This window comes from Accipiter gentilis, chromosome 7 (genome assembly GCF_929443795.1).
Source record: "Accipiter gentilis chromosome 7, bAccGen1.1, whole genome shotgun sequence".
In the NCBI taxonomy this organism is placed as follows: domain Eukaryota; kingdom Metazoa; phylum Chordata; class Aves; order Accipitriformes; family Accipitridae; genus Astur; species Astur gentilis.
Genome location: NC_064886.1, coordinates 13,147,469 through 13,171,163, shown reverse-complemented (window position 1 = coordinate 13,171,163; position 23,695 = coordinate 13,147,469). Strand labels below are relative to the sequence as shown.

Sequence of the window (23,695 nt, the reverse complement as noted above, 5' to 3'; positions counted from 1 at the left end):
CACCCCCCCCCCCCGGCTCCGCGGGCGCTGACGTCATCCCCTCCCTACTCCCAGAGCCTCTCTGAAGGTCGGCGGCTCCTTTAAGGCTCCCGCGCGGCGCTTCTAAGGGGGCGGGGGAAGGTCTCTGAGCGGTCACGTGAGGGGGGGGCGGGCGGAATCGCGACATGGCCCCGAGCGCGCTGGTGCTGGTGCTCCTGCTGCTGGCGCTGGCGGGCGGCCGGGGGGGTACCGGGCAGGGAGGGGCCGGTGGCGGCCGCCGGCAGGTGAGCGGGGCGGCGGGACCGGGGGGGCGGGGGGCGCCGGGTGTCGGAGCGCCGCCGTGGTCTCCAGCCGCCGGTCTGGGGCTCGTCCCGCTGCTTCCGCTTGCGACCCGTGTGGGGGACCGGGCCAGACCCCCGCGTAACCCACCCCCCCTTCCCCCGCAGAGCGCCCCGAAGCCTCGGACGCCTGATCCTGCTCGGAGTAGGGGCCTGGGCTGCAGCCCTTGTCCCGAGATCCGACCCGGCCGCGGGTGATGCCGATACTGTGGCCCAAGCCTGCGGGGTTTGGGGAGGAGAAGGGGCTTCCTCGGGTCTCCATGCCCCGCGCCGAGCAAATCCCACCCCCGGGTTCGGCTGGAGCTGGAGGGAACCTGTCCCCTTCCTCCATCCTGGGGACCCTGTACTGCCAACCCCCGTCCTGCTGCCACACATCCCGGTGCCACCCGCCTCCGTCTCTCATCTCCCCGCTGTGTCCTGATCCAGTGGGACAACTGTGGCTGTGGGCAGGGAAGTTGCCGGAAAGCTGTTCCGAAACAGGATGTGAAATGCTGACCGAGCTTGTTTAGCAACACTTGGGCCATGGCAGGGCTTCCTCGCCTGCAGAGATCATGGGGAAGCTGAGGCAGATCACGTGCCCTCATCTGGGGGCTGCCTGCTGCCAGGAAGCTGTGCATTTGGAATTGTTCTGCACTGGGCAGGACCGAGTCCCCCTGAGACCTTCCTCTGCAGGTGTCGATGCAGTACAACCCTGGCTGGAACAACTCCTCTGTCAACCTGCTTCACGTGCGGGCGGTGGGACCTAGTGACACCCTGCACTACATCTGGAGCAGTATCGGGGCCCCCACAGTGCTGCTGGTGGCTACGGAGAGCAGGAGCAGCACCCTGGGTATCAACTGGACCCAGCTGCTCTCACCTGCTCCTGCGGGTGCCATCTGGATCGACCCTCCCAGCAGTGTTGTCTACTCTACTGCCGTTGTCTTCACCAAGGTACCACTGAGGAAGGTGGCCCTGCTCCGGGGGAGCTGCCCCATGGTGCAGGGGGTTGCTTGGGGCCGAGAAGGTCAGTCGGCAGCTTTCCCAGCTGCGGCGCAATGGCCCCTTGTGTGTGCTACCCTGGTTGTCTCTAGCTTGAGCTGTGATGGTGCCTTGAGATGTTTGGCCAAGGCAGCTCCTTTTTGGTCTTCTTCCTCTCCCCGTGGCAGTGGCAGCCCTGCGCGTGGCAGCCCATAGACCATAGCACAAAGCGGTGGCATCCAGAGCACCTGCTAGTGGCTCCTGGCCCCTCTCCCCTTCCTTTTCCCTAGGTGTTTGAATACAGTGAGGCCAAAACACTGGAAGAACTCTTCTACCCCACGTACGACCTGTCTGACTTTTCCTGGGACAGCATCAATCACACCCTGAACCACACGGCCCTGACGGCTGAGTTCACAGGCATCCCGGCCACTGACCCCAGTGGCAGCTTCTCCAACGGCAGCCTGGCATTTCAGGTAAGTCCACAGGGGCAGAGAGGGGGTATATACTGCACTGGGATGCTACAGGGGGAACACAGTGAGTATCATGTCCAAAGCACCTTCTCCTGGGTGTCCCAACTGGTGATCGTGCTGTTCTTCTGACCTATTTGCCCTGCAGGTGACAGCCTACGAGGCCAGTGGCCGTGACGGGCCCCTGCCCAGCCTCCTGCACACAGAAAACAGCTCTAAGGTGGAGTTTGTCCTGGCTGGCGTGGCTCTGCGGGGCAACAGCTCCAAATTTGTGCTGGAGGTGGCCACAGTGGAGGAGATAGGGGTGGTGCAGAAGTTGCGCTCGGCACGCTCCATTGACGACGAGTACACTCCCACCATCTTCGAGGTGAGTGTGGGGTGAACACTGGACAAATGTCCCCTGCTGCAGGAATGAGGGTGAGGGGGAAATAGCCTGGGCAACCTATGGCTCACCCTGGCATGAAGACCCTCTCCTGCCCTCACTTCACTGCCTATTGCTCTCCCTCCACCAGATGCTCTCCCTGGTAGCCGAGTCCCAAAATGACAGCTCCACGCTCAGCTTCCTGCAGTGGAAGGCAACAGCCTACGGCTCCCAGACCCCCAGGCGTGAGGACAGCATCCAGTGCCGGTCTCATGGGCTGCAAGCAGCCAACTGGACCCTGCCTGTGTCCAGCATTGTCCACGCCTACTTTGGGGAGGGTGTAGGCAGCACCTACACCATCAGTGCCATCAATATCTCTTTTGGGGGAGAGGATGGAAAGGTTTACCAGGAGAAGCACTACCTTAGCTGGTGAGTGGGGTCTGTTGTGCATGAAATGATACTCTCCCAGCCACTAATAACTTGCAGTTTGGGGAACTGCTGGGTTAGAGGGTTTTTCTGTTTGATAACTATCTCCTTTCAAAAGTCTGTGTTTTCCTATGATCCTGTAACAAGGAGTTTTGCAGTTTATTGACGCACTCCCTCACCCCTCTGCCATTCTGGGAAACCCTGTCCTGCCCCATGTGGGATCCTGACAAGAAATCTCGATCTGACCCTATTGGGGTGGAAAGCCCCAGATATTCCACCCGTGGGGACACAGCTGATCCCCATCTCCATGGCTGATTTGTCGCATTCCCTCCTGCAGGTCTGCTCTGCTGGGCTTCGGGCAGCCCCCCAAGGACACCTTCTCCCCCCTCGTCATCTCCATCACGGCTGTGGCACTGGGCACCCCCATGGTGATGCTCCTGGTGGGCAGCTCCGTGGTCCTCTTTGCTCAGAGGAAACGCTACTCTGAGTACGAGCCCATCAACTGAGTTGGATGGTCCCTGGAGAGACCCCCCAGGATCCTTCTTGTCACCAGAAAATGTCGGCAGCTGCTGCAGGGGCTCTAATGCCTGCAATCTCCTCGCTGTCCTCCCCTCTGCCCCTGCAGTCCAGGCTCGGAAGGGACCAGGGCAACATTTGCAGCAGTTGCCCACGTCACGTATCCCTCTGTCCTACTCCCTCCTGCCTGGATCCTGCATCTGATTACACTTCTTCCTTTGTTTTTTCCTGATCCATCCAGCTAAGAGAAGTGACTGGGGGAAGGTGGTCAGGGTTGCCTTGAGCTGCAGAAAGATCCTCTTTCTCCTGAGGAATAAAACCACTGTTGTCATGTCTGCAGCCAAGCAACAGCTGGGACTGGCTGTGCCCTGTCCTGTGCTGCTTCCAGAGCGCTCCAGGGTTGCTTGGGTGGCTCCAGCCCAGGAGCAGGGCTGGAGAACAGGGCTGGGGGACCGGTACTGCTCCTGCCAGTGTGCAGGGTGCCTTGCTGCTTCTCACTGTGCTGGGGACATCCCAGAACAGCCCCCGCCTCAACCCAGCTGGGGCTCACAGACTCCTCAGTCCCCAACAGGCACTTTCTCCTGTGCTGGCCTTGGTGAGGGCTGCTGGTCCAAGAGGGAAACCTGGTGCCACTCTGCAGCAGCTGCTTGAGCTTCGGTGTGTCCTGTCAGCCCATAAAGGGCTGATCTAGCCTTGCTCTTGGTTAACTGCAGCCATCGGCTCTGCAGGGCTGGCTTGGAGGTGCTATCCAGGTGCTTGAAGCCATGAGGCAAGCGTGGTCTGTGGCTGCTCGGTGTTTGCAGAGGTAGTGCATCACTTGGGGATGTGCTAGGTTTTCATGTTCTCAATCGCTGACTTGTCTTTGACCAAATAAAGTGGACTTCTATGAGCAGTTTCATGTGGAAACACTGCGCTATGGGTGAGCATGAGGCGAGCAGCTCTCGGCCCTCACAGGAATTAAAGGGTGCAGGAGCTCAGCAGGAGCCAAGGTGCAAAAACACCTCTGAGAGGAGGGAGGCTCCCTGCCCCTGGATTGACTCATGCCCCACAGCAGCATCTGGTGCTCTCGGGTGGTTTTGCCTATGAGCTGTGGGGTCAGCGTGCACCCAGGCCGTGGGCTGTATCCCGGCCAAGAAGTGCACTTGAAAGAGTTGGACTGTTCCCATTCTCTGACTGCTGGGCTGCAGTGGGTGAACTGCTCCCACGATTACAGCATTCATGGACGGGAGGCAGGACAAGCCAAACACTTGGCAGATCTGGGGATGGAGGGGCTTTCCCCTTATTTGGTGGATTTTTAACAGGTTTGGGTTATGCCTGAGAATCATAGAACTGAGACAATCAGACTTGCATGGGGCTGGACTCCCAGGGGTCCCTTTGTGTCTGCAAAGGACTCTAGGGTAGGGTGCTGTGCCCTGAGGGGTGCAGGCTGAGTGCCCATCCTGGGAGGGGGATTGGCCCAAGGGGGGGATTGGCCATCCCCAGCTCTAGGCAGCAAGCCTGGTGCCATCTCACCCATCCCCAGCTTCTCCCCACATCCCTCCTTGGGGCAGGACTCCCTCCCTCCTACCGGGCCAACTGGTTTGTGAACCAGGTGCTGAACCTCCATCAGGAGGAAGAGAAGGAAGGACAAGCTGGGCGGGACACCACACTGCCATGCAGGGATCCAGGAGAAGGGTGTAGCGCTGGGGTGCTGTTGCAGCACTGGGAGATGGGCAGTTTGGGGAAACATCATCTTTTCCCCCCTTGGAAACCATTCTGGGGCTGGATGATGGCATCCTCTGCGCAAAGCTATGGATGATGGCATCCCATGGGCAGAGCTATGAATCCTGGCAGCAGCGATTCCTAGGAGAATTTAACCCACCCTTCCCAAACCAGCCACAGAGCCACTTGGTGAAGGGCTTTATTGGGGAAAGCCAGCTCCAGCAGATTAGGCAAATCCCATCCCAACCCATCCTCATGGAACAGGACTCACTGGGCCTTGCTCTGGGCCCTGTTCACCATCCTGCAGGAAACTCCCAGTGCAGAGGGTTTTACAGCTCAGCTCTATCAACCCCAGGCACCCAGCAAAACCTTGCCAGGTAAGGGCAGGGAGCAGGGGCCCAGCCAGATCTGTCTGCACCCTTCCACCTTCAGGGGTCACAAGGCAGGGCAGTGAGGAGAGCTCAACCCCTCTGCACTGCAAGGTCCATGCACCTCATCTCCCCAGGGCCTCCCTCACCCCCAGTACCGGAGTTTGGCTCCACTGTCCTTGGAGTGGTCCTCAGGCTTTGGTGCTGCCACAGCAAGGAGCTTTTCAGGCTCCAGGACAAACATGCTGTAAAGGTTCCAGAGTAGCATGGCTAGGAGGGGCAGGAAGGTCATGCAGAAGCCAAAGGCACGGAAGGAGCGCCCAATGGCGTATGACAGCCAGTAAATCAACCTGGAGAGGGCAGAGATGTGAGGGCTCAGCGAGGGCGGTGCCTTTGGGCCGGCACCCAGGGGTTCTGATCCCAGCAAGGGTTTGCTAGGCACAGCCACTGCAGGAAGTGGGAGGAGGGATGGAGCAACCCTTCCCCTGCACCGGCTTTCCTGGCTGTCGTTGGCTGGGTGATGCACTGCTGGAGCAGGAATTTGCACCAAGGCATGGTGTTTGGCAGCACTGACAGACCGCATTTGCACCCTGGGCACTGCCACAGCCCAGGTAGGGTAAAGGAGCCACTTACCGGGAGATGGCAAAAAGCCCCGTGAGTAGGGGGATGAGCTTGAGGACCTCCTGTGGGAGGTAGGTGGCCAGCACAGCCATGTTGAAGAAGTAGAGGATGAAGAGATGGACAGACTGGGAGACGTAGGTGCGGTGGAGCTCCACCTCCTGCTGTAGCTCCCCAAAGGGCTCCAGTGCGGAGGAGCAGAGGCGGGAGATGCCACTGACGATCATCCCTGGGGGGCAGAGAGAGGGGCTGAGCAGGCGCCCTGTGAAACTGCATTGGGACCCAAGGGCTGGGGAAGGACCAGAGGGAGATGCAATAGGGTGGGAAGAGGGTAGGAAAACCCAGTCTGCTGCTCCTGGTGGGAGCAATGGAGCTGCAAAGAGCTTAGCATCAGCTCTACACAGCGCTCCCCACAGCCCCCACTCCCCCAGGGCCAATGCAGCCCAGTGGTAGGGGCAAAGGGCATTGTACACCAACCCCATGGCTCACCCAGAACGATGGGGAACGTGGCAAAGGCGGCGCAACGGAGTGTGTAGACCAGGCGGGCGCTGACGGTGGGCAGCAGCGGGGCATCAAAAGGCAGGAAGACGTAGGCCCCGTAAACAAGGCAGGGGCAGAAGAGCAGGGCCATCACCACTGAGGCCACAGCCTTGAGGTTGCCAGCACCGCAGTCCCTGGCGCATGGGCACCGTGGCCCCTCAGTCAGCGGCTTGGCCACTCGCCCCTCAAAGCCCAGTGGGTCCCTGTAGCGTGAGGGGCCGATGGGAAGGAAGACCTGCTTCTGACAGAGGCTGCTGGGTCTGTCGCTGTCGAGGATGTAGCCCCCCTTGCCCTCATCCTGGGGGCATGGGTCAGGTTGCTTCTTCTGCTTGCCGGGTGTCCGCTCAATGCACTGCGGGTCAATGGGCACAAAGACGTGGGCCGCCACCATGGGCAGCCCAGGGCCTTCCTCGTCTTCGGCCTCAGCTGGGGGGCAGGTGAGAGCAGCCTCCTCGGGGTCTTCGCGGCCCCCTTCGGGACTTGAGCGCCTCTTCGTCTCCATAGGCTCCGGCTGGCCCTGGGTGCTGTGCTGGCACCAGTCCCATGGCAGGGTGGCATCAGGGGGCCCCAGGTGTTCATCTGGGGCTGGTGGAACCTTGTCCAGGGGGGTGGCCACGGCCACCTTCCCCAGCTCCAGCAAAGCCACCTCCTCAGGGGGCAGGATGGGGTCAGCAGCAGCCATGAGAGTGACCAGCTCAGCACCACTGGGGATGCAGCTGGGGATTGGTAAGAAACTCTCCTATGTTTTGGGGTGTCGAGAGGGGACTAGTTTCCCGTCCCTTTCGCTTTCACCCTGTGCCAGCAGAAAGTAGACAGACAAAAAAACAGCAGAAATGAGGGGTTTGGGGTCATGCACACAGCTCCAGTTACAATGTGGTGTGTGAATTGGCAGCCACCACCCCTGCAGTCCCCATCACCTGCCTGTCCTTCCACTATTAGGAGAAAGCAGAGCCCAGCATCTCCATGCTCTCACACCCTACAAGTGCTCCCAGCCCATGGCGGCAGGATCAGGGCATGTGGTACAATGCATGTGAGCACCATTGCCCAGAGCTGGGTGCCTGGTGATCCCTGTGTGTGCAGGTCTGGCTGCAAAACAGGGGCAGCCTGGGAATTTGTATTGGGTTTGCGTGGCAAGGTTTTGGTAGTGGGGGGGCTACAGGGGTGGCTTCTGTAAGAAGCTGCTAGAAGTTTCCCCTATGTCCGACAGAGCCAATGCCAGCTGGCCCCAAGATGGACCTGCTGCTGGTCAAGGCTGAGTCCATCAGCAATGGTGGTAGCACCTCTGGGAGAACGTATCTAAGAAGGGAAAAAAAGTTGCTGTGCAACAGAAACTGCAGCTGGGGAGTGGAGTGAGGACATGTGAGAGAAACAACCCTGCAGCCCCCCAGGCCAATGAAGAAGGAGGGGGAGGAGGTGCTCAGGCACCAGAGCAGAGATTCCCCTGCAGCCTGTGGGGAAGACCATGGTAAGGCAGGCTGTCCCCCTGCAGCCCCTGGAGGTCCACAGTGGAGCAGATATCCACCTGCAGCCCGTGGAGGACCCCACGCCGGAGCAGCCCAAAGGAGGCTGTGACCCTGTGGGAAGCCTCTGCTGGAGCAGGCTCCTGGCAGGACCTGTGGCCCCATGGAGAGAGGAGCCCATGCTGGAGCAGGTTTGCTGGCAGGACTTGTGACCCCATGGTGGGGCCCACACTGGAGCAGTGTGCTCCTGAAGGACTGCAGCCCGTGGAAGGGACCCATGCTGGAGCAGTTCATGAAGAACTGCAGCCCTTGGGAAGAACTCACAGTGGAGAAGTTTGTGGAGGACTGTCTGCTGTGGGAGGGACCCTATGCTGGAGCTGGGGAAGAGTGTGAGGGGTCCTGCCCCTGAGGAGGAAGGAGTGGCAGAGACAATGTGTGATTAAGTGACCGTAATCCCCATTTCCTGTCACCCTGTGCTGCTGGGGGGGTAGTCAGACAAAACTAGGAATGAAGTTGAGCCCAGGGAGAAGGGAGGGGTGGGAGGAAGTTGTTTTAAGATTTGGTTTTACTTCTCATTCCCATACTCTGATCAGATTGGTAATAAATTAAACTAATTTCCCCATGTCGAGTCTGTTTTGCCCGTGATGGTAATCGGTGAGTGATCTCCCCCTGTTCTTATCTCAACCCGTAAGCCTTTTGTTATATTTTTTCTCCCTGGTTCATCTTGGTGGGGGGAGTGATAAGAGCAGCTTTGGTGGGCACCTGGTGTCCAGCCAGGGTCAACCCACCACAGAATTGCTTCCCCACCTGGCCAAATGTCCTGGGGTTTCTGGCTGGGCATGAGCCTTGCGACTCAGGGAAACTGGACACTGGCCGATGCAACTGGCCCATGCTAGCATCAGCCAAGCCCCAATACTGGGTGAGGGCCAGCGAGGCCGCATCTAGGAACCATAGCTCAAGCCAGGATGAGCCAGATTTGCTGCCTCTTCTGGCTGAGACTGATCTGGGGCAGGCACAGGAGGCTGCCGGGTGCCACTTGCCATGGGGGAGCATGAGATCTAGGCAGAGATCTCACATTTTTCCATCTTAGCAGGGGATCCCTGCCTCTTAACCTATCCCGAGTGTTGCTGGCTGTGGGCATGGAAGCCTCCTGCAATGAAAATCTTTCTCTCTCCCTTCTGGGCACATTCATCCCTGCACCCCCGGAAAGAGCCCTGGCCTGGCCACAGGCATGGGGAAACTGAGGCACAGAGTGGCACAGGCCTTCATCTGAGGTCCACACAAGAGAGTATGGCTAAAGCAGTTTCCTGTGTCTTGCACACCTCCATCTCCCCGCTCCCAGCCCCATTCACTCATCACCCCACGGGACACGGGAGGAAGCTGGCACCGGGCTCCCCTTGCTGCGAGACTTACTTGGAGAGAAGTGGGGGGCCATAGGGCTGAGGGCTGCGCAGCAGCGGTGGCTGTCCTGGGAGTCTGCAAAATGCTGCTTCCACAGTCTCTCCGCCGTCTGGACTTCAAACCTGTTTAACCAGCTAAGGTGGGGCCGAGCTGAAAGGGGCAGGCGCAGCAGCCTCGCCTGACACAGGCCGAGCCCGCCGGCGGCCCCTCAGCCCTGTGCCAGCTCCCGAGCCCATCCCATGCCTGGGGAACATGTCCTCCAGGGCATGGGACAGCCACCACGTAGGGGCAACCACAGGGAAGCGCATCCCCCCTTCCAGGGGGTCTCTGCGCTGGGAGGGTTGGGAGGGCTGGCAGCAGGGCCAGGGTGAGGGCCTGGTGGAGAAAGAGAAGCCTCAGTGCTTGTCTGCCATGGCAGAGAAGGGACTGGCCTGGCTCTCTGTCCGGGCTGTTCCTGCGAGAGCCATGGCCACGCCAAGGAGGTGGAATACCAAAGGGATGGGGGGGGGGTGTGTGTGTGTGTGCCCTGGGGAGCCCCCACCCCAGCCAGCAGCACCTGGCTTTTGTGCTACATGGCGGCATGAAAGGATTCCCAAGACTGGGGAGGGATTCCTCCCACCATTCCATCAGCTCAGGGCCTCCACAACGATGCGGGGTGGCCCCTGTTTGAGGCCCCAGGGCTCCTGGCAGCCCTGAGGCGCCAAGGCAAAGGGACACCTGCCCCACAGCTCCTGCCAGGCCCATGACGTGGGGCAGCCACAGGGAGGGCCCACCAGCCCCACAGCGGGAACTGGCTGCCAGCGCCGCTGCCTTGTCCGGCGCGCAGGGCGACCCATAACCCTGGCTGACTGAAGCCGGGGCTGCCGCCCTATGCGCCAGTACTAAGTGCTGGCGCGGCGGCCGCGTGTGTGTGGGGAACTGTGGGAACTCTCGCGAGATGGCGCCGCGCCGCCGCCATGTTGCCAGCAATCAGTGCTGGCGTGGCGAGAGGCTAAAGTCTCGCGAGTTGAGGCCGGTCCCGCCGCCGCCATGTTTGCCCGCCGCTCTCCGGTCTCGCGGCAAGTCTCGTGAGAGCGGCGCGGGGCAGGGGGCAGCCGCGCAGCCATGGCGGCCGAGCGGGGCCGGGGGCGGCGGCGGCGGCGGCGCGGCCGGTGCTGAGGGCGGGGGGGGGGGCGGTGGGTCGCGCCCGGCCGGCCCGGGCCTTGCCCTCGCCAGGCGCCATGAGCCAGGGCGGAGGGGCCACCGGCGAGAGCGGCGAGCCGGAGGCCAAGGTGCTGCACACCAAGCGGCTGTACCGGTGAGGAGAGGGGCATCGGCGGGGAGAGGATGAGGGAGCGGGAGGGGGAGGTGAAGGGTGTCAGGGGAGATGAGGGGACCGGGGAAAGGAGATGAGGGGGTCCAGGGGAAACTATGGGGACCAGAGGGAGGAAAAGAGATGGGGCGGGGTCCGGAGGAGGTTGGGGAGGACCAGCGCGAAGGGGGCTGGGGGGCGATCCGGGGGAGACTGGGGAGGGCCCGGGGGGAAGGGGATCAGGAGGGGACTCGGGGGAGCTTAGGGAGAGCAGGAGGGAAGAAAGCAGATAAGGAGGACCCAGAGGAGATTGGGGATGGCAAGGGTGAAGGGGATTGGGGGGGGGGGGGTGGGGAACATACATCGACCCAGAAGAGATTGGGGAGGTCCAAGGCAAAGTGGATTGGGGGGATTTAGGGAAGATTGAAGGGAAGGAGATGGGGGAAGTAGTCAGGGAAGATTTAGGGGGGCTGGGGAGGGAGATGGTGGAATCGAGGGAAGGCTGAGGATTAACGGGGGGAGGGGTTGGGGGGGGAACCTGGAGAGGGGAGGAATCCAGAGGAGACTGGGGGGAGCTGGGGCGACTGGGATTGGAGGGATATTCAGGAAAGATGGGGGAAGGAGATGGTGGGATTTAGGGAAGATTGGTGGAAACAGGGGAAGGGGATGGTGGAATTTAGGGAGGACTGAGGTGAAGAAAATTGGAGGGAATCCAGAAGAAGTGGGCAGTGCTACGGGAAAGGAGAAGGGGGAAATTTAGGAAAGACTAGGGGGAGGGGGTTGTGTGGGATCCAGAGGAGATGAGCAATACACAGGGTGGGGGGTGGCACTCGTGAAAAAGAGGTATGGGGGATCTAGGGGAGATGAGTCAAAACAAAGGGTGGTGAGAGAAGGAGCTGTGGGGGATCCAGGCAAGATGGGGGAAGAAGGCAGGTGGGAGTGTAAGAAGGGGATCACAGGAAAGGGGGCATGGGGCACCCAGCGAGATGGGTCAGGACATGGGGGATAGAGGAAGGAGTTATGCAGGATTCGGGGAGGTGGGGTAGGAGATGATGGGGGCTGAGGGGGAAGGAGATGTTGAGATGCAGTGGGATAAAGGCAGGATGTGGGGGGCATCCAGGGAGAGGGGGACTGAAGATGGGGTTCCTGGCATTGACAGTAGACAGAGATTACATCGGAAGTGCTGGAGAAGAAGGTGTGATGAGTAGGAGCTTGAGCTAGGGCATCTTCCTGCTGTATGGAGGGCAAGACTGCCCTAGCTGCAGATCTTCCCAGTAAAACACTCCCTGGGACTCCACTCTCACATCTCTGCACTGTGCATTGGAAATAGCGTCAGAAGACAAGATTCAGGAAATAATGATGGCCTTTGTCAGGTCAACCCCAGAGGGATGAGGTGCCACACTGTCAGTGCTGAGGTGCCTGGCCTCTGCTCTGCTGATGACTTGTTTTGTGAATGTGGCCCAGAAACTGTCCCTTCTGTCTTAGTTTCTCCATCAGTAAAACAGATTCATAGTGGCGTTTCAGCAGCAACAGTGTGGTTTTGAAGATGAGCAAAATGATGAAGGCAAGAGATGGATTTTATGTTGGGGTCCATTTTCTTTTTGTCTTGCTGACTTGCTCGGTGACATTGGGCATGTCCTTTCATCTCGTGGAACCTCACTGCCTTCCTCTAAAACAGGGCAAGGCTTGCCTCCCTCTGAGACATCTGGCAAGATCCTTGCCCAAAAGTCCAAAGCAGTAATAGCAGGTTTGAGTGGTAGTTAATAAAATTTGTTTGTTTCCATGATGCACTTTGTACAAGCATGTTCCCTGTACTTTGAAGTGATATTAGGCGCATTTCTTTTTCTTATTACAAGGTCAGTGGTAGAACACAATGGCTTGGATTACCTGAGGTGTGGGCTGCGTTGTTGCACTGGAAGTGCTTCCGGGGCTGTGGAGCTCTGTGTCTGCTGGCACACTGAGATACCCCATTTGATCTTAGGGATTGTTTCCTACATCTGCTAGTAGTTGAGCTAGTGCATCATAACACCTTGACCATTGCCACCTGAGGTGTGGTGGGCAGGATTGGAGAGGTTGTATGTGCTCCTGCTTGCAAAATAGAATGCATTTTGTTCAAACCACCTTCATCATGGTTTAAGATGTGTTTTAATTTGTGGTCACAGTGGACCAGGAATGTGTGTGATTCTTAGCTCACCTGACAAGTGGTACCTCACTATGCTGCTGGAGCTCACAAGTAAACGTCCCTTGACCAGATGTGGAATTGGTCATCAAGGCAAGGAAGCAATTGTTTTCTGTTTAAATTTTTGTGACAGAATATGGTGTGTCATTGTTTTATAGCAGAACCCCCCCCCCCCCCCACTCTGTAGAGATGGCTCTTCTTTTAGCTGGAAGTCAGTATTCTGATTTTTGAGCAGGATTTATAATATCTGCAGTGGCCACAAATTTTCTAGCTACATAGCTGATAACTCTCTTAGCAAGCTTTCTACCTTAACAGTCTCTTGACAATTCTCCATTTCAGCCTGAAGTTCAGTTAGATGAAGCAGTAACTTCCTGTCCTCTAAGAAGTACATTGTACTTTGTGTGGTGGCTGATTGTCTCTGGAAACTTTTGGCCATCAGATTAAGCAGTGCTTTTGAATCATGGATGTTTGAATGTCACAGTCCCAGCTATAAACTGTGCTCACATGGGATCAGCTTTGTGTCTGCTTGTGAGAGCAGTGGGAGTTGAGCTCAGGTCTCCACAGTCCTTGGCAAGTATGTTGGCCATTGGAGCATCCTTGTGGAGATGAGGTTGCCCATTGCTGTTTGTAGGACGGTCTTTGATCTTTTCCCTTTAAGTCTTCCCAGACTGGTAATCCCCAAGTTTCACCTCAGAAAGTGGCAACTGGATTATCCTGGATGCTGTGTTACAATGCGTGTTTTAGCGTAGGGTGACCAGATTTATTTTACAGATTTCTTTTCTGGATTCTGGGTTACCATTAGTTCATTGGCTTTGCGTTACTATTCTTGTCTGCCAGCCTTGTTCTGGGCAGTATTATTTGTGTACTGACACATACCAGAATACAAATGAATGGCTGCAGTTCTTTTCCCTGCGAAATTTCTTACTCCTCAGAGACTGTGGCTCTTAGTTATGTATTAAATGAAGAGATAGAGAGAGGACAAATAATTCTCCCTGCTGTCTTGCCCCATCCCAGAATGTTAATGGCACAGAAGGAAAGTGATAGATCGGTGTCTGCGTGGCTGAAGAGGACTTTGCGTTGGACTATTTCCACCCTGCTTGGCATGATGTGCTGTACTTGGTTCTTTTAATAGACTGGCATCTGATTTGCCTCCTCTGTGGTTCTGATGTGCTGTCTGAAAGCCATGTTTAAACCCAGAGGGTATAAAAATGGGTACTGGGACAAAATTTGGCCTCTTAACAGCTAAGTAAAATTCAGCCCATGGTCTCAAGCTGTGCAAGGCACAAATGCTAAATTGCATTTTAATCAGTGCATGGTCAATAGCGCCTGTGTTGATGTTTCCTAACGTTTTTTGAAGTCAGGCTGGCTCCTATACCTTTTTGTCCTCACTGTGTCCCCTTTTCTCACCACTGTGGAGATAGGATCCTTGCAGGTCATCACTGACTGTCACAGATTCTTTACTCCTGTCTCTGCTGCCTCCAGCAGCGGGCATCTGCTTTCTGCCTTACGGCTTAGGAACCCACATCCTAAAAGATAAACCTTGCTGCTTTCAAGTCACCAACTCTTGTTTCTTTATGAACCCATAAAAAAATAGCAGAAGCAACCAGTGTCTTCATGTGCCCATCCCTGACTGTTGTAGGAAACAGGTTTGTATTGGAGTTGCCCTCCAGGATGCCTCCTACCCTGTGCTCGAGGGGAAGGGGGAAGGTGAAATACCTTCCAATGTCCCTGCTCAGATCGTCCCTGGAAGGAGACTTTTCTGTACTTCACATTTGGCAGGCATTTGAGTCCTGGTGCATGTGAGTAGGCTTTCCTTAACTGCTTGATCACATTTCTTATCCACTGATACTGTTGGCAGCCAAATAGCTGTCTGTTTGCTTGCAACTTGTAAAGGGGGTTCTGGCAACTGCTTTTTTTCCCCTGTCATTTCATGGTGTCATGCTGCATGGTATCAAGATGCATTTCTGTCACTGCTGAACTCAGGATGATTCTCAAATGAGGTTTTGTGGCATTTTTTTTAGACAGAAAAATAATAGAGGCTTGTTTGGCATGTGAGCTGAGCAGTGAGAGAGCCTGGACCATGTGCCTGTAAAGGAATCTGAACTGAATAAGTGGCAGGAGGAGGACTCAGCTGAGCCTTTGAACACAGTTAACTTGCACATGAGGATTTGGACACAGGGGTTCACACCTGCACATGTGACATCCCACCCTAAGGGCTGACCATGTCCTTGGATGCAGGTGTCGACTGCTTGTAGTCACTGTGAAATCATTTCCCACCTTGAGGTGTCAGTGACATGTGAGCTTGTATCAGACACAGAGCAGCTGTGGATTCGGTGCACAGTGAACACATTTTTACAGCTATTTTGAAGATGTAGAGACTGCCTATTTTGGGAATAGAGGATCATAGTTTTCCTATACTTCTCTCTGGGAATCAAATGAATCAGCAGTTCCCCTTTCTTCTGGTCACCCTTCTGCATAGGAAATAAATCAGTTCCCTGTGAGCTACACTGTTTGTTTCCTGCTGCAGCACTCACTGGAGAGGGTCTTTGAGAGATACAGTGACAGGACATTAATCCAGGTTGCAGTAAGGATGTGTTTATTGCCTGCTGCTTTGTGGAGATCTATTTTGGGGAAACTAAATGTGTGTGTGTGGGGGTCTTGCTGGTTTTTTTCTCCCCCCCAATATGCTGTGAGCTTGGATGAATGCTTCATACTTACTGCCTTTTACTTGTAAACAAAAAAGCATTTTACTTGCTTGCCTTGCTTTCTGTTGAGGATATTAGGTTGTTAGTTTGCAAAGGACCTTCAGGCCATGTGAGAAAGATGCTAGTGAGCAGAAGCAGCTGTGGTTATCAAGGTTAGTAGCAGACTTTTGTGTGATTCTTACTCTATTCTTGGTTTTATTCACGATTATTTAGGAGTAAGTTGGTTCAACTCTGTGGTGTTTTGATCAAGCCATTGTGTGAGACAGTCCTATTCCCTACGTTTCTCTTCTTTTGTCAGGTTCTGTGGTTTACTGAAAACAAGCGAGATTTCCAGTTACCCTTGGATGAAAGGCTTCCTGTGACATAGCATGAGATGGGACGTTTTCTCTTTGAGGTCCTGAATGTTCTGGGTTTTTTTCAGGGAGGTTCCTTTTGGTGTGGTGGGTTTGTGAAAGGAGATTTGCCTTGCTAGTAAGGGGCTGGTATATGAAACTGTCAGTTACTTTGCAGTAATATCTGTAGTTTTCAAGGAAGTGGTGGTGGTTTCAGCCTACCTCCTTAGCATGATTTTGCATGCTCTTGCTTGCAAGTGCCGTGCAAGTGCCCAGTATTCAATCTGGCAACCATTTGTGTATGTATGCAAAAAAAAAAAGATTCAGTCATTGCATTGTGCTGTGAGTGTGATGAGGGAGTTTGCATTCTGCAGATGATGGAGATTTTGGGGTGGGGGAGCAGGCTGGTAGCAGCATCTAACTGTTGTGCTTTGCAGAAGTTTGCTGTGATCAGGTATGTTCATTCTGTATTTACAATGCATCTTGGTTGTCTTCAGCTTCTTGTTAAACAGCTCTCCATGTGCAGCAGGCTCAGCAGTAGGAGCAGTAAAGGTATTAGAGCAAATGAGGAATGACAGGTAGATAGATGTGAAGTTGAGGGGGAGAACAAGTGCCTGTGGAGTGTGATAGCTAATGGCTGGGGATGGCTTGGAGGATGTATTTCTTACAGGGGAACATGTAGAGTCAACAGCTGGGAAAAATTAATTTCAGGAGTCAGTTTATTGACCTCAAATACAGGCTTAACAAAGGCAGAGGTTTAGACATGACCTCTCTTGGTAGGAAGGATTTAATGTGGCTGGTCGATTTGGCTTTATCGAACTGTCCATGAGATATTGATGAGGGTACTTTCTGTCAGCACTAATGCTTCTGTAAGTCCCTGGTTTTATTTCACTGCAATGTTCTGGAGTTGTTGTCTGATTTGTTCACAGCTACAAACTTTCGAGTGCTTGAGATTTTATATACAGCGTGGTATTCCTCCTCCAGGACAGTCTTGGGCAGTGATTCACAGAAGTATTTTTTTGCATGACTCAGAGGTTTGGGGGTTGCTTGGTCTGTCTTTTAGTGGGCTTTCAGGGGGAAGTCTCATAACAAATTTCATATTTTAGGCTGGTTTTGAGTATCTCTGTTACCTGTCACTGAGAGGTCTTTAAGGGCTTTGGTCAATGAGTCACTGTAATGAAGCCCAGGAAGTTTTGGCAAATGAGAATGACATGAGTTGCCTTCTTTTATAGGCAAGTTGGTAAGGAAATAGGAATTGGTGGAGGTTTGACTCTTACCCTATCAAAACAGTAACTGCTAGAAATCAATCCATTTTTTATTCATAGAGTTTAAGATGTTTAAATTAATCTGAGTGTATGTATAGCATGATTTAATTGCAGAGGTTAAAAGTTGGTAACATGTCCAAAGACGTTTCTGACTTTGCTACTATAGAAATAATTGATGTTTTTGATCAGACAGGCAGTAGTAATTGGTGATTAAAAAGCCGATTTGCAGCAAAATCATTACAGTGTATGTAACTGCTTTTTTCTTCTTTCCATAAGCTTTTTAAAATAGACTGCAGAAAGGAAATCAATTAATATGGTGTGGTGGTATAATGCAGCTTGCTAATAATGGAATTAACTAGGCTAGTATGGGTCTGTGCAGACATCCTATGTCTCATGAAATAATCCCAGATAACCTGCTATTCTGAAACTCTTCTTTCTGTGTTGGCTTGCAGAGCAGTGGTAGAGGCTGTTCATCGATTGGATCTCATCCTTGGTAATAAGGCAGCGTATCAAGAAGTGTTCAAGCCAGAGAACATCAGCTTGAGGAACAAGTAAGTTGGGAAGGGCACTTATTTTTTATATTTGGATGGAGAAAATCCATGTGAAGCAACAGGGGGAGGTTTTGAATCTGCAGTTCCACAGTGTATTTGATTTGTAGTGCACCTGTGGACCTGGGATCCCTCCACGTTTTTTAAGCAGAGGCTAGATTTCAGATCTGTATTTGAACAGCACCTAACCATACAGTCTATGTCTGGAGACTTTCCTGGGTGTCCTTGTAATACAAATAAGTCATCTTCATGTTGGCCAATGCCTTCCTTGTAACTATCTTTAGAAAAACTGTGTGGTGAAGAAACTTCTTATATGCGTGTGAAGTCTTTTACTGGGTTCAGAGGGTGGCTAGCAAGGATGATTATTCTTAGTAATATTTTAAGCTGTCAAGACAATTCTTGACATTACTGCAATTTAGGAAGTTACTGGTGGCCAGCTGAGCCAAAGTAACTGGTTAGGTGTATGGCTTTCCCAGATGCTCTTGTGTGGGAGTGATACAAGCTGTACCATCACGAGATAGCCTAGCTCATCCATCGTAATGAATTCAGATTTTCCTCTTCTGTGCTCATGTAGTGGCAGCTGTATTTGAAGCTCCTGTAGCTAAATGTGAATTCTCTGCTGTCTCTCTCAGGTTGCGAGAGTTGTGTGTGAAGCTGATGTTCTTGCATCCAGTGGATTATGGAAGAAAAGCAGAAGAACTGCTTTGGAGAAAAGTTTACTATGAAGTTATCCAGCTCATTAAAACAAATAAAAAGGCAGGTATCTATGTCTCTGGCATGAGAAAGTCTCTGGCTGTGCAATGGGTGAGACCAAGTTAAAAGCTTCATTTGCTTGGAGAAGTTGTCTGACCACAGGGCAGGAAGCCAGGCACTCCTGAATTTTAATCATGGAGCTGAACATACACTTTTTGTCTAGCTGTGGGCAGGTAAGCTTTAATGATCTGCTGAGAGAGCTGCTATTGCAGAGGATATTTCAACATAATTTGCTCAATTTTTGTCTTCCCATCTTCAAAAGACATGTATCACCATGTAGAACAATGGTCATAGGAGGCTTTGTCAGTGCTGATTGTTTTTACTGGATTTGGTCACTGGAAAATACTCACAGTATTCATGCCTGTATTTTCTAACACCATAAACTCTCTCCTGGTGATCTGGTTGTCTGAATGTGTTTAAGGTGCTCTAACCAGACACCTTGATTTTATTTATTTGTTGTTGCGGCAAGTATTTCTCCTTGATGTTGACCCTTAGTAAATACTACTAGATACAACATTGTGGAGCAAAAGGAGGTACAGAACTGTGCAAAAACAATTACTGCTGAGCTACCCACTATCTTGCTTCATACTTGGTATTACTTGGGTGGCCATCCTAAAATGTTACCTGGACTGCATTAACATATTCGCATTTTTTTTTCTTCCCTCTAGCACATTCACAGTCGTAGCACTCTGGAGTGTGCGTACCGGACTCACTTAGTTGCTGGCATAGGATTTTACCAGCACCTTCTCCTCTACATTCAGTCTCACTATCAGCTAGAGCTGCAGTGCTGTATTGACTGGACGCATGTAACGGACCCTCTAATAGGTTAGTGCTCAGTGTGTTGGACTAGTGGGTAAGGCTTGAGTCCCAGAGAGGTGGCTTCCCCTTGTACTAGTCCATCTTTGTTTCGGCGTTTAAGGGATTATCTTTTTTTTTTTTTTTCTGATGAGCCAGTTGTCTGTTTAGAACAGACTGTCTGTCCTGCTCAGTTTTCCATGGCACTGTTTTGTTGGGTTTTTTTAATACTAAACTAGGGAAGAAAGAAGGGTTTCTAGCAGGAAGAAAATGCTGTTAGGAAATTATTTTGTAAGTGTTTGGTGATGGCAGATTTTTACGGAAAATTGAAGAGCACTTCTGGCTGTACAGAATGTTTTTAAAAGCTTGATTAAAGCAGACAAACAGGCCATTGGGGGAATAGATTCTTGAAATCAACAGATTTTTGTCAGGACATTCTATTCACTAGATGTAAGATATTGTTCCTCCTCTTGGTGCCCCTTTTATCTGTGCTCCCTTCACGTACTTCCTAGTTGTACTGTGTGTACCTTTGAAACTGCTATTGAATCTTGGACTGAGAACATGAGGAAGCTCCTGTAACACAATAAGGTATGTTAGCTGTCTCAGGTAACTGCCTCTGTGCATGCCGTTAGATGCAGGGTAATTTGAGGTATCTTACCTATTAGGGGAGGAAGAATAACAGTGTTTACAGTCTTGAAACAGCTCAAGGCTGCATATGGATTCACATCCTTGATTAACTTGTAATAGTTTGCTCACATTTGCTCCTGGGTTGTGCTCTGTGGCCTCAAGGCACATGTTTCTGTTGGGTGAGTCCAGGGGAGAAATGGAGCCTCTATATGTTTTGTGAACTGTATTAGCAAGTGTTTAATTGACATTCTTAAAGCTGGCAGGGGGGAGGACAGCAGAAACTGGCATATGAGAAGTTAGTATGTCTTTAGCGATAGAATGTTTTAGTTGCTGGTATCCTATTCTTCGTTCTGGGAGACGATTGTATCATGATCAGCTTTGAAATGTTGGTTTAAAAGGCAGATGTCCCTGGCAACTGTTGCTTTGAGAAATGTATCTCAGTACTGCAGAATTAATAAATTCTTGAAATGCGCATTCCAGATGGGTTTGTACCCTGTGGTGTGTGATTGCATTTGAAGGCTTCCCTTATTCAGGTTTCTTAATGTGTTTAGGCTCTCTAAAAGGATGCAGTAGACGAGTATTTAACTGGATAGTGGAGATGTAACTTTACATATACGGAAAAGTGGATGTGTAAGAACCCCATATGAACTACAAATTAGGGTGGACACAACTTGATGGTTATGTAAATGGGAGCAAGAGGATTCAAAGCAAAAAAGAAAAAGAGGATAGGTCCAATAGCATATGTGGACACAGATTTGAAGGCCATGTATTTGTATAATGCAACTCCTACAATGCCTTACAATGTTAGTAAGTGGGAATCATTCCTCACTGGTCACTTAAGCCTACAGATTTCACTTCCACTCTTTTAAACTAAGCCAAGAGGGAAGCAGCTCAGACTGCAGGCTGGACTGGTCTTAAAAATCTTCCTTTGGGATTCCTGCTTGAGGGAATTTTCTCCTCCAGAAGGTGGAAGTCCTTGGCAAGAGGAAGACTGTACCTAGACTGAATCCATGACACTGGTCTGTCCAGTGGCAGTAAGTGCTCTCTGGAGAGGAAGCGTGAATGCAGTAGCCTTTGCCTCCTGATCTCTGGCTACACCATGGCCCTGCTGGCTGAGAAGGTGCTGATGGGGAGTTGGGAAGCACGGTCTTCCCAGCAGCAGCCCCTCCCAGGAACTGAGTCATGTTTGGTGGCTTAAGTTAGTTCAGATCAGCTGCCTGGAGCCTTCCTCTGTTGCTTTTGACACTTTCCATTGCCTGAACTGCCTTTTATTTTTTTTTTTTTGTGTGTGTGTGTGTGTGTAAGTTCAAATATAGACTAGACTAGACTAGACTAGACTTTTACTTGGAAGCGACCTAACAACAATCATCTAGTCCAACTGCCTGACCAATTCGGGGCTGACCAAAAGTTAAAGCATGTTATTAAGGGCATTGTCCAAATGCCTCTTAAATGCTGACAGGCTTGGGGCATCAACCACCTCTCTAGGAAGCCCGTTTCAGTGTTTGACCACCCTCCCGGTAAACAAATGCTTCCTAATGTCCAGTCTAAACCTCCCTTGACACAGCTTTGAACCAATCCCACGTGTATCACTGAATACCAGGGAGAAGAGGTCAGCACCTCCCTCTCTACTTCTCCTCCTCGGGAACCTGTAGAGAGCAATGAGGTCGCCCCTCAGCCTCCTTTTCTCCAAACTAGACAGGCCCAAAGGCTTCAGCTGCTCCTCATAGGACATTCCTTCCAGCCCTTTCACCAGCTTTGTTGCCCTCGACTGGATGCAAAGGCAGTTTTGTCTGGAGGCAGTTCTTCCTAACTGACTGCAGCTGCTCTGTCTACAACACAGATTTGCTGTCCTGATTTTTCCTTGTTTTACTTATCTTCCTCCCTTTTTGGTTGGCCCGTCCTAAATCTAGATCTCAGTCTTGAGACAATGAGTTTGTTTCCATCTTCAGCATTGGGGAGGGTACATCCACATTGTATGCTACTGCCAGGTGCAAGTGTGCTCAGACTTTGTTCTGGCTTCCAGGGATTTGTGCCGGCTCCTATCCAAAGGCCTCATTAGCCATGCTAACAAAATCAGCCTCTCGACAGGCCTTATTAGCTTGTACTCAATGCTGTGTTAACATGATCACATGGCTTGTAGGCAGGAATTGGCCTTTGTCCTCTCATCTGAGTGCAAATGGAGCCAGCTCTCTGTGGCATACCTTGTAGACAAAGTCTGACAGTCATTTCAGTGACTGTTAGTGATACAGTGACATGCACTGCCCCTAATCAGCGGGGAACTGAAGGGGGAGTGGGTGAGCATCAGCGCCTACATGTATTTTCTACATTTATTTTCCACATTTTGACAAGAGTGATCCAGTGCTGGTCTATAACATGCTATAGATGGCAGCCAACAGTGTGGTCTGACCATGTGGTCTTTGTTTTCATTCCGTGAAATGTTGGTTGTCTGAGGCAGAGGTGTAGGCTGCTCATGTGTCTTTCCAGCAGCCTTTACCCAATGGTATATGTGATTTCATATTTCTCATGTAGGCTGCAAGAAACCTGTGTCTGCATCGGAGAAGGAGATGGAGTGGGCACAGATGGCATGTCACAGATGTCTGGTTTATCTGGGAGATCTAGGTAAGAACAGCATCGTCTTTCAGGGCAACCTTTAATACATTAAAAGGATGGTGACTGTGCAGTGCTGAGTCCATCGTTGTTAATCACCAGCCATAGTTACTTGCAGACACTGGTTTCCCTCTGACACATTTGTCAATGACTGGTATAAGCTGAAATCCTTGTGGGTAACCAAACTGCTACAACTTGCAGAAGCTTTGTTTTTGGGCAAGTAGAGGAGTTTGCTACTGATAAACAGCTGTATCTGTGGCTGTGTAAGAATGGAAGTCTTTGCTTTTATTTATGTTGTTTGGACAGCGTAAAGGAAACTCAAAGTGAGCTGACTTCTCAGTTCAGACTTGCTTTAAGGTTGCCTTACGGAGCCACTGTCATCAGCACAAGTGTGACTGAAAATCAGATTTGTTAAGCAATATTGTGAATCCATCCTGAGTGGTAGGCCACTGCAAAGCCCCAGATTCTTTGTCGTTGTGTCTGGCTGCGTGTCATCCTTTTTATAGCAGACATGTCTATCCCACAGTCACGACCTCCTGAAGTGTGTGGTAAGTGTGTCAGCTTCTTGCTTGATTGTGAACATGTGGGAGTGAAGGCAGTGAGAAAACATGTAACTGTGTGAAAAAACAGCTATTTGAAGTGAGGCATGGGTAAATGTGTTTGACATGCAGCAGCCTTCAAGCTCTTGAAAGCTGTTCGGCATTATCGTTGCACATGAATCAGCCTAAATATGGCATTGCAGATAAATGCCTTATGTGGGTAGTAAGAATGACTTACCTGACTGGTGGGACAGAAACGTGCTCATCTGTTCACAATGCTTTCACCTAAGGTTTCCAAAATGCCTGCTGTTGTCCACGAAAAAAAAAAAAAAAAAAAAGTCCAGTCTAGCCACAGCCAGGTATTTTATGAGGTCAACTGACTTGCTGTAGATTTCACACTCTGCAGTAGTAGTATATAGTCTGTTTGAGGTACTAGAAAATGGAGCACAATTTTGAGTTATTTCAAGGATAAATGAATCAGCACTTAACACATGGAGCAGAAGAATTTCTTACTTTTGCTTACAGGCTGCCACAAGTGTTGAGGGATATCCCCTTTGCTTGAAGTGGCAGGGGTTGTGATGTGTGGAATAGTGCAGTTAAAATAGAAGTGCTTCAAACGGGCCTGGCAAACTCTGTACGTTTCTGTGTTTGCCAAGAGCGGTTCTTTGATGGATTTGTTGACTTAGCCAGTATTTCTAGTTTTGTGGTATTTTTAATCTTTAGGGAAACTGTGCTTCTCTGCAGAAGGGAAGAAAAGACACTGCCTTCTGGTTTCTGATGTGCGGTGTGTGGTTTTCTTTCAGCTCGCTATCAGAATGAACTGGCAGGTGTGGACACAGAGTTGCTGGCTGAGCGGTTTTACTATCAAGCCCTTTCTGTTGCACCACAAATTGGTGAGTGAGTTACCATGAGTTTTTAGTTG

The 23,695-nt window shown here is 51.8% G+C and overlaps 3 protein-coding genes across 4 annotated transcripts in view; 2 read left to right on the top strand and 1 right to left on the bottom strand.

Moving 5' to 3' along the window:
- Positions 1–148: 148 nt before the first annotated feature.
- On the top strand, positions 149–3,933 carry GLMP (glycosylated lysosomal membrane protein). The gene is made up of 6 exons (XM_049806543.1): positions 149–263; positions 990–1,247; positions 1,565–1,747; positions 1,890–2,108; positions 2,254–2,531; positions 2,866–3,933. Exons 1-6 carry the CDS (start codon positions 165–167, stop codon positions 3,032–3,034), a joined length of 1,206 nt encoding a protein of 401 aa, XP_049662500.1. The 5' UTR covers positions 149–164; the 3' UTR covers positions 3,035–3,933.
- Positions 3,934–4,937: 1,004 nt separating this feature from the next.
- On the bottom strand, positions 4,938–9,251 carry TMEM79 (transmembrane protein 79). Its single transcript, XM_049805568.1, has 4 exons — positions 9,145–9,251; positions 6,221–7,064; positions 5,747–5,960; positions 4,938–5,463 (listed from the first exon to the last, which is right to left on the bottom strand). The coding sequence occupies exons 2-4, from the start codon at positions 6,951–6,953 to the stop codon at positions 5,259–5,261; spliced, it is 1,152 nt and encodes a 383-aa protein (XP_049661525.1). The 5' UTR covers positions 6,954–7,064; positions 9,145–9,251; the 3' UTR covers positions 4,938–5,258.
- Positions 9,252–10,307: 1,056 nt separating this feature from the next.
- SMG5 (SMG5 nonsense mediated mRNA decay factor) overlaps positions 10,308–23,695 on the top strand; it is a 33,845-nt gene continuing 20,457 nt past the window's right edge. For both annotated transcript variants that reach the window (XM_049805413.1, XM_049805414.1), the window contains exons 1-6: positions 10,308–10,429; positions 17,357–17,455; positions 18,085–18,208; positions 18,874–19,030; positions 22,157–22,246; positions 23,577–23,666. In XM_049805413.1, the coding sequence (XP_049661370.1) occupies positions 10,353–10,429; positions 17,357–17,455; positions 18,085–18,208; positions 18,874–19,030; positions 22,157–22,246; positions 23,577–23,666 (637 nt within the window). In that variant the 5' untranslated portion in view covers positions 10,308–10,352. The remainder of the gene's footprint in view (positions 10,430–17,356; positions 17,456–18,084; positions 18,209–18,873; positions 19,031–22,156; positions 22,247–23,576; positions 23,667–23,695) is intronic.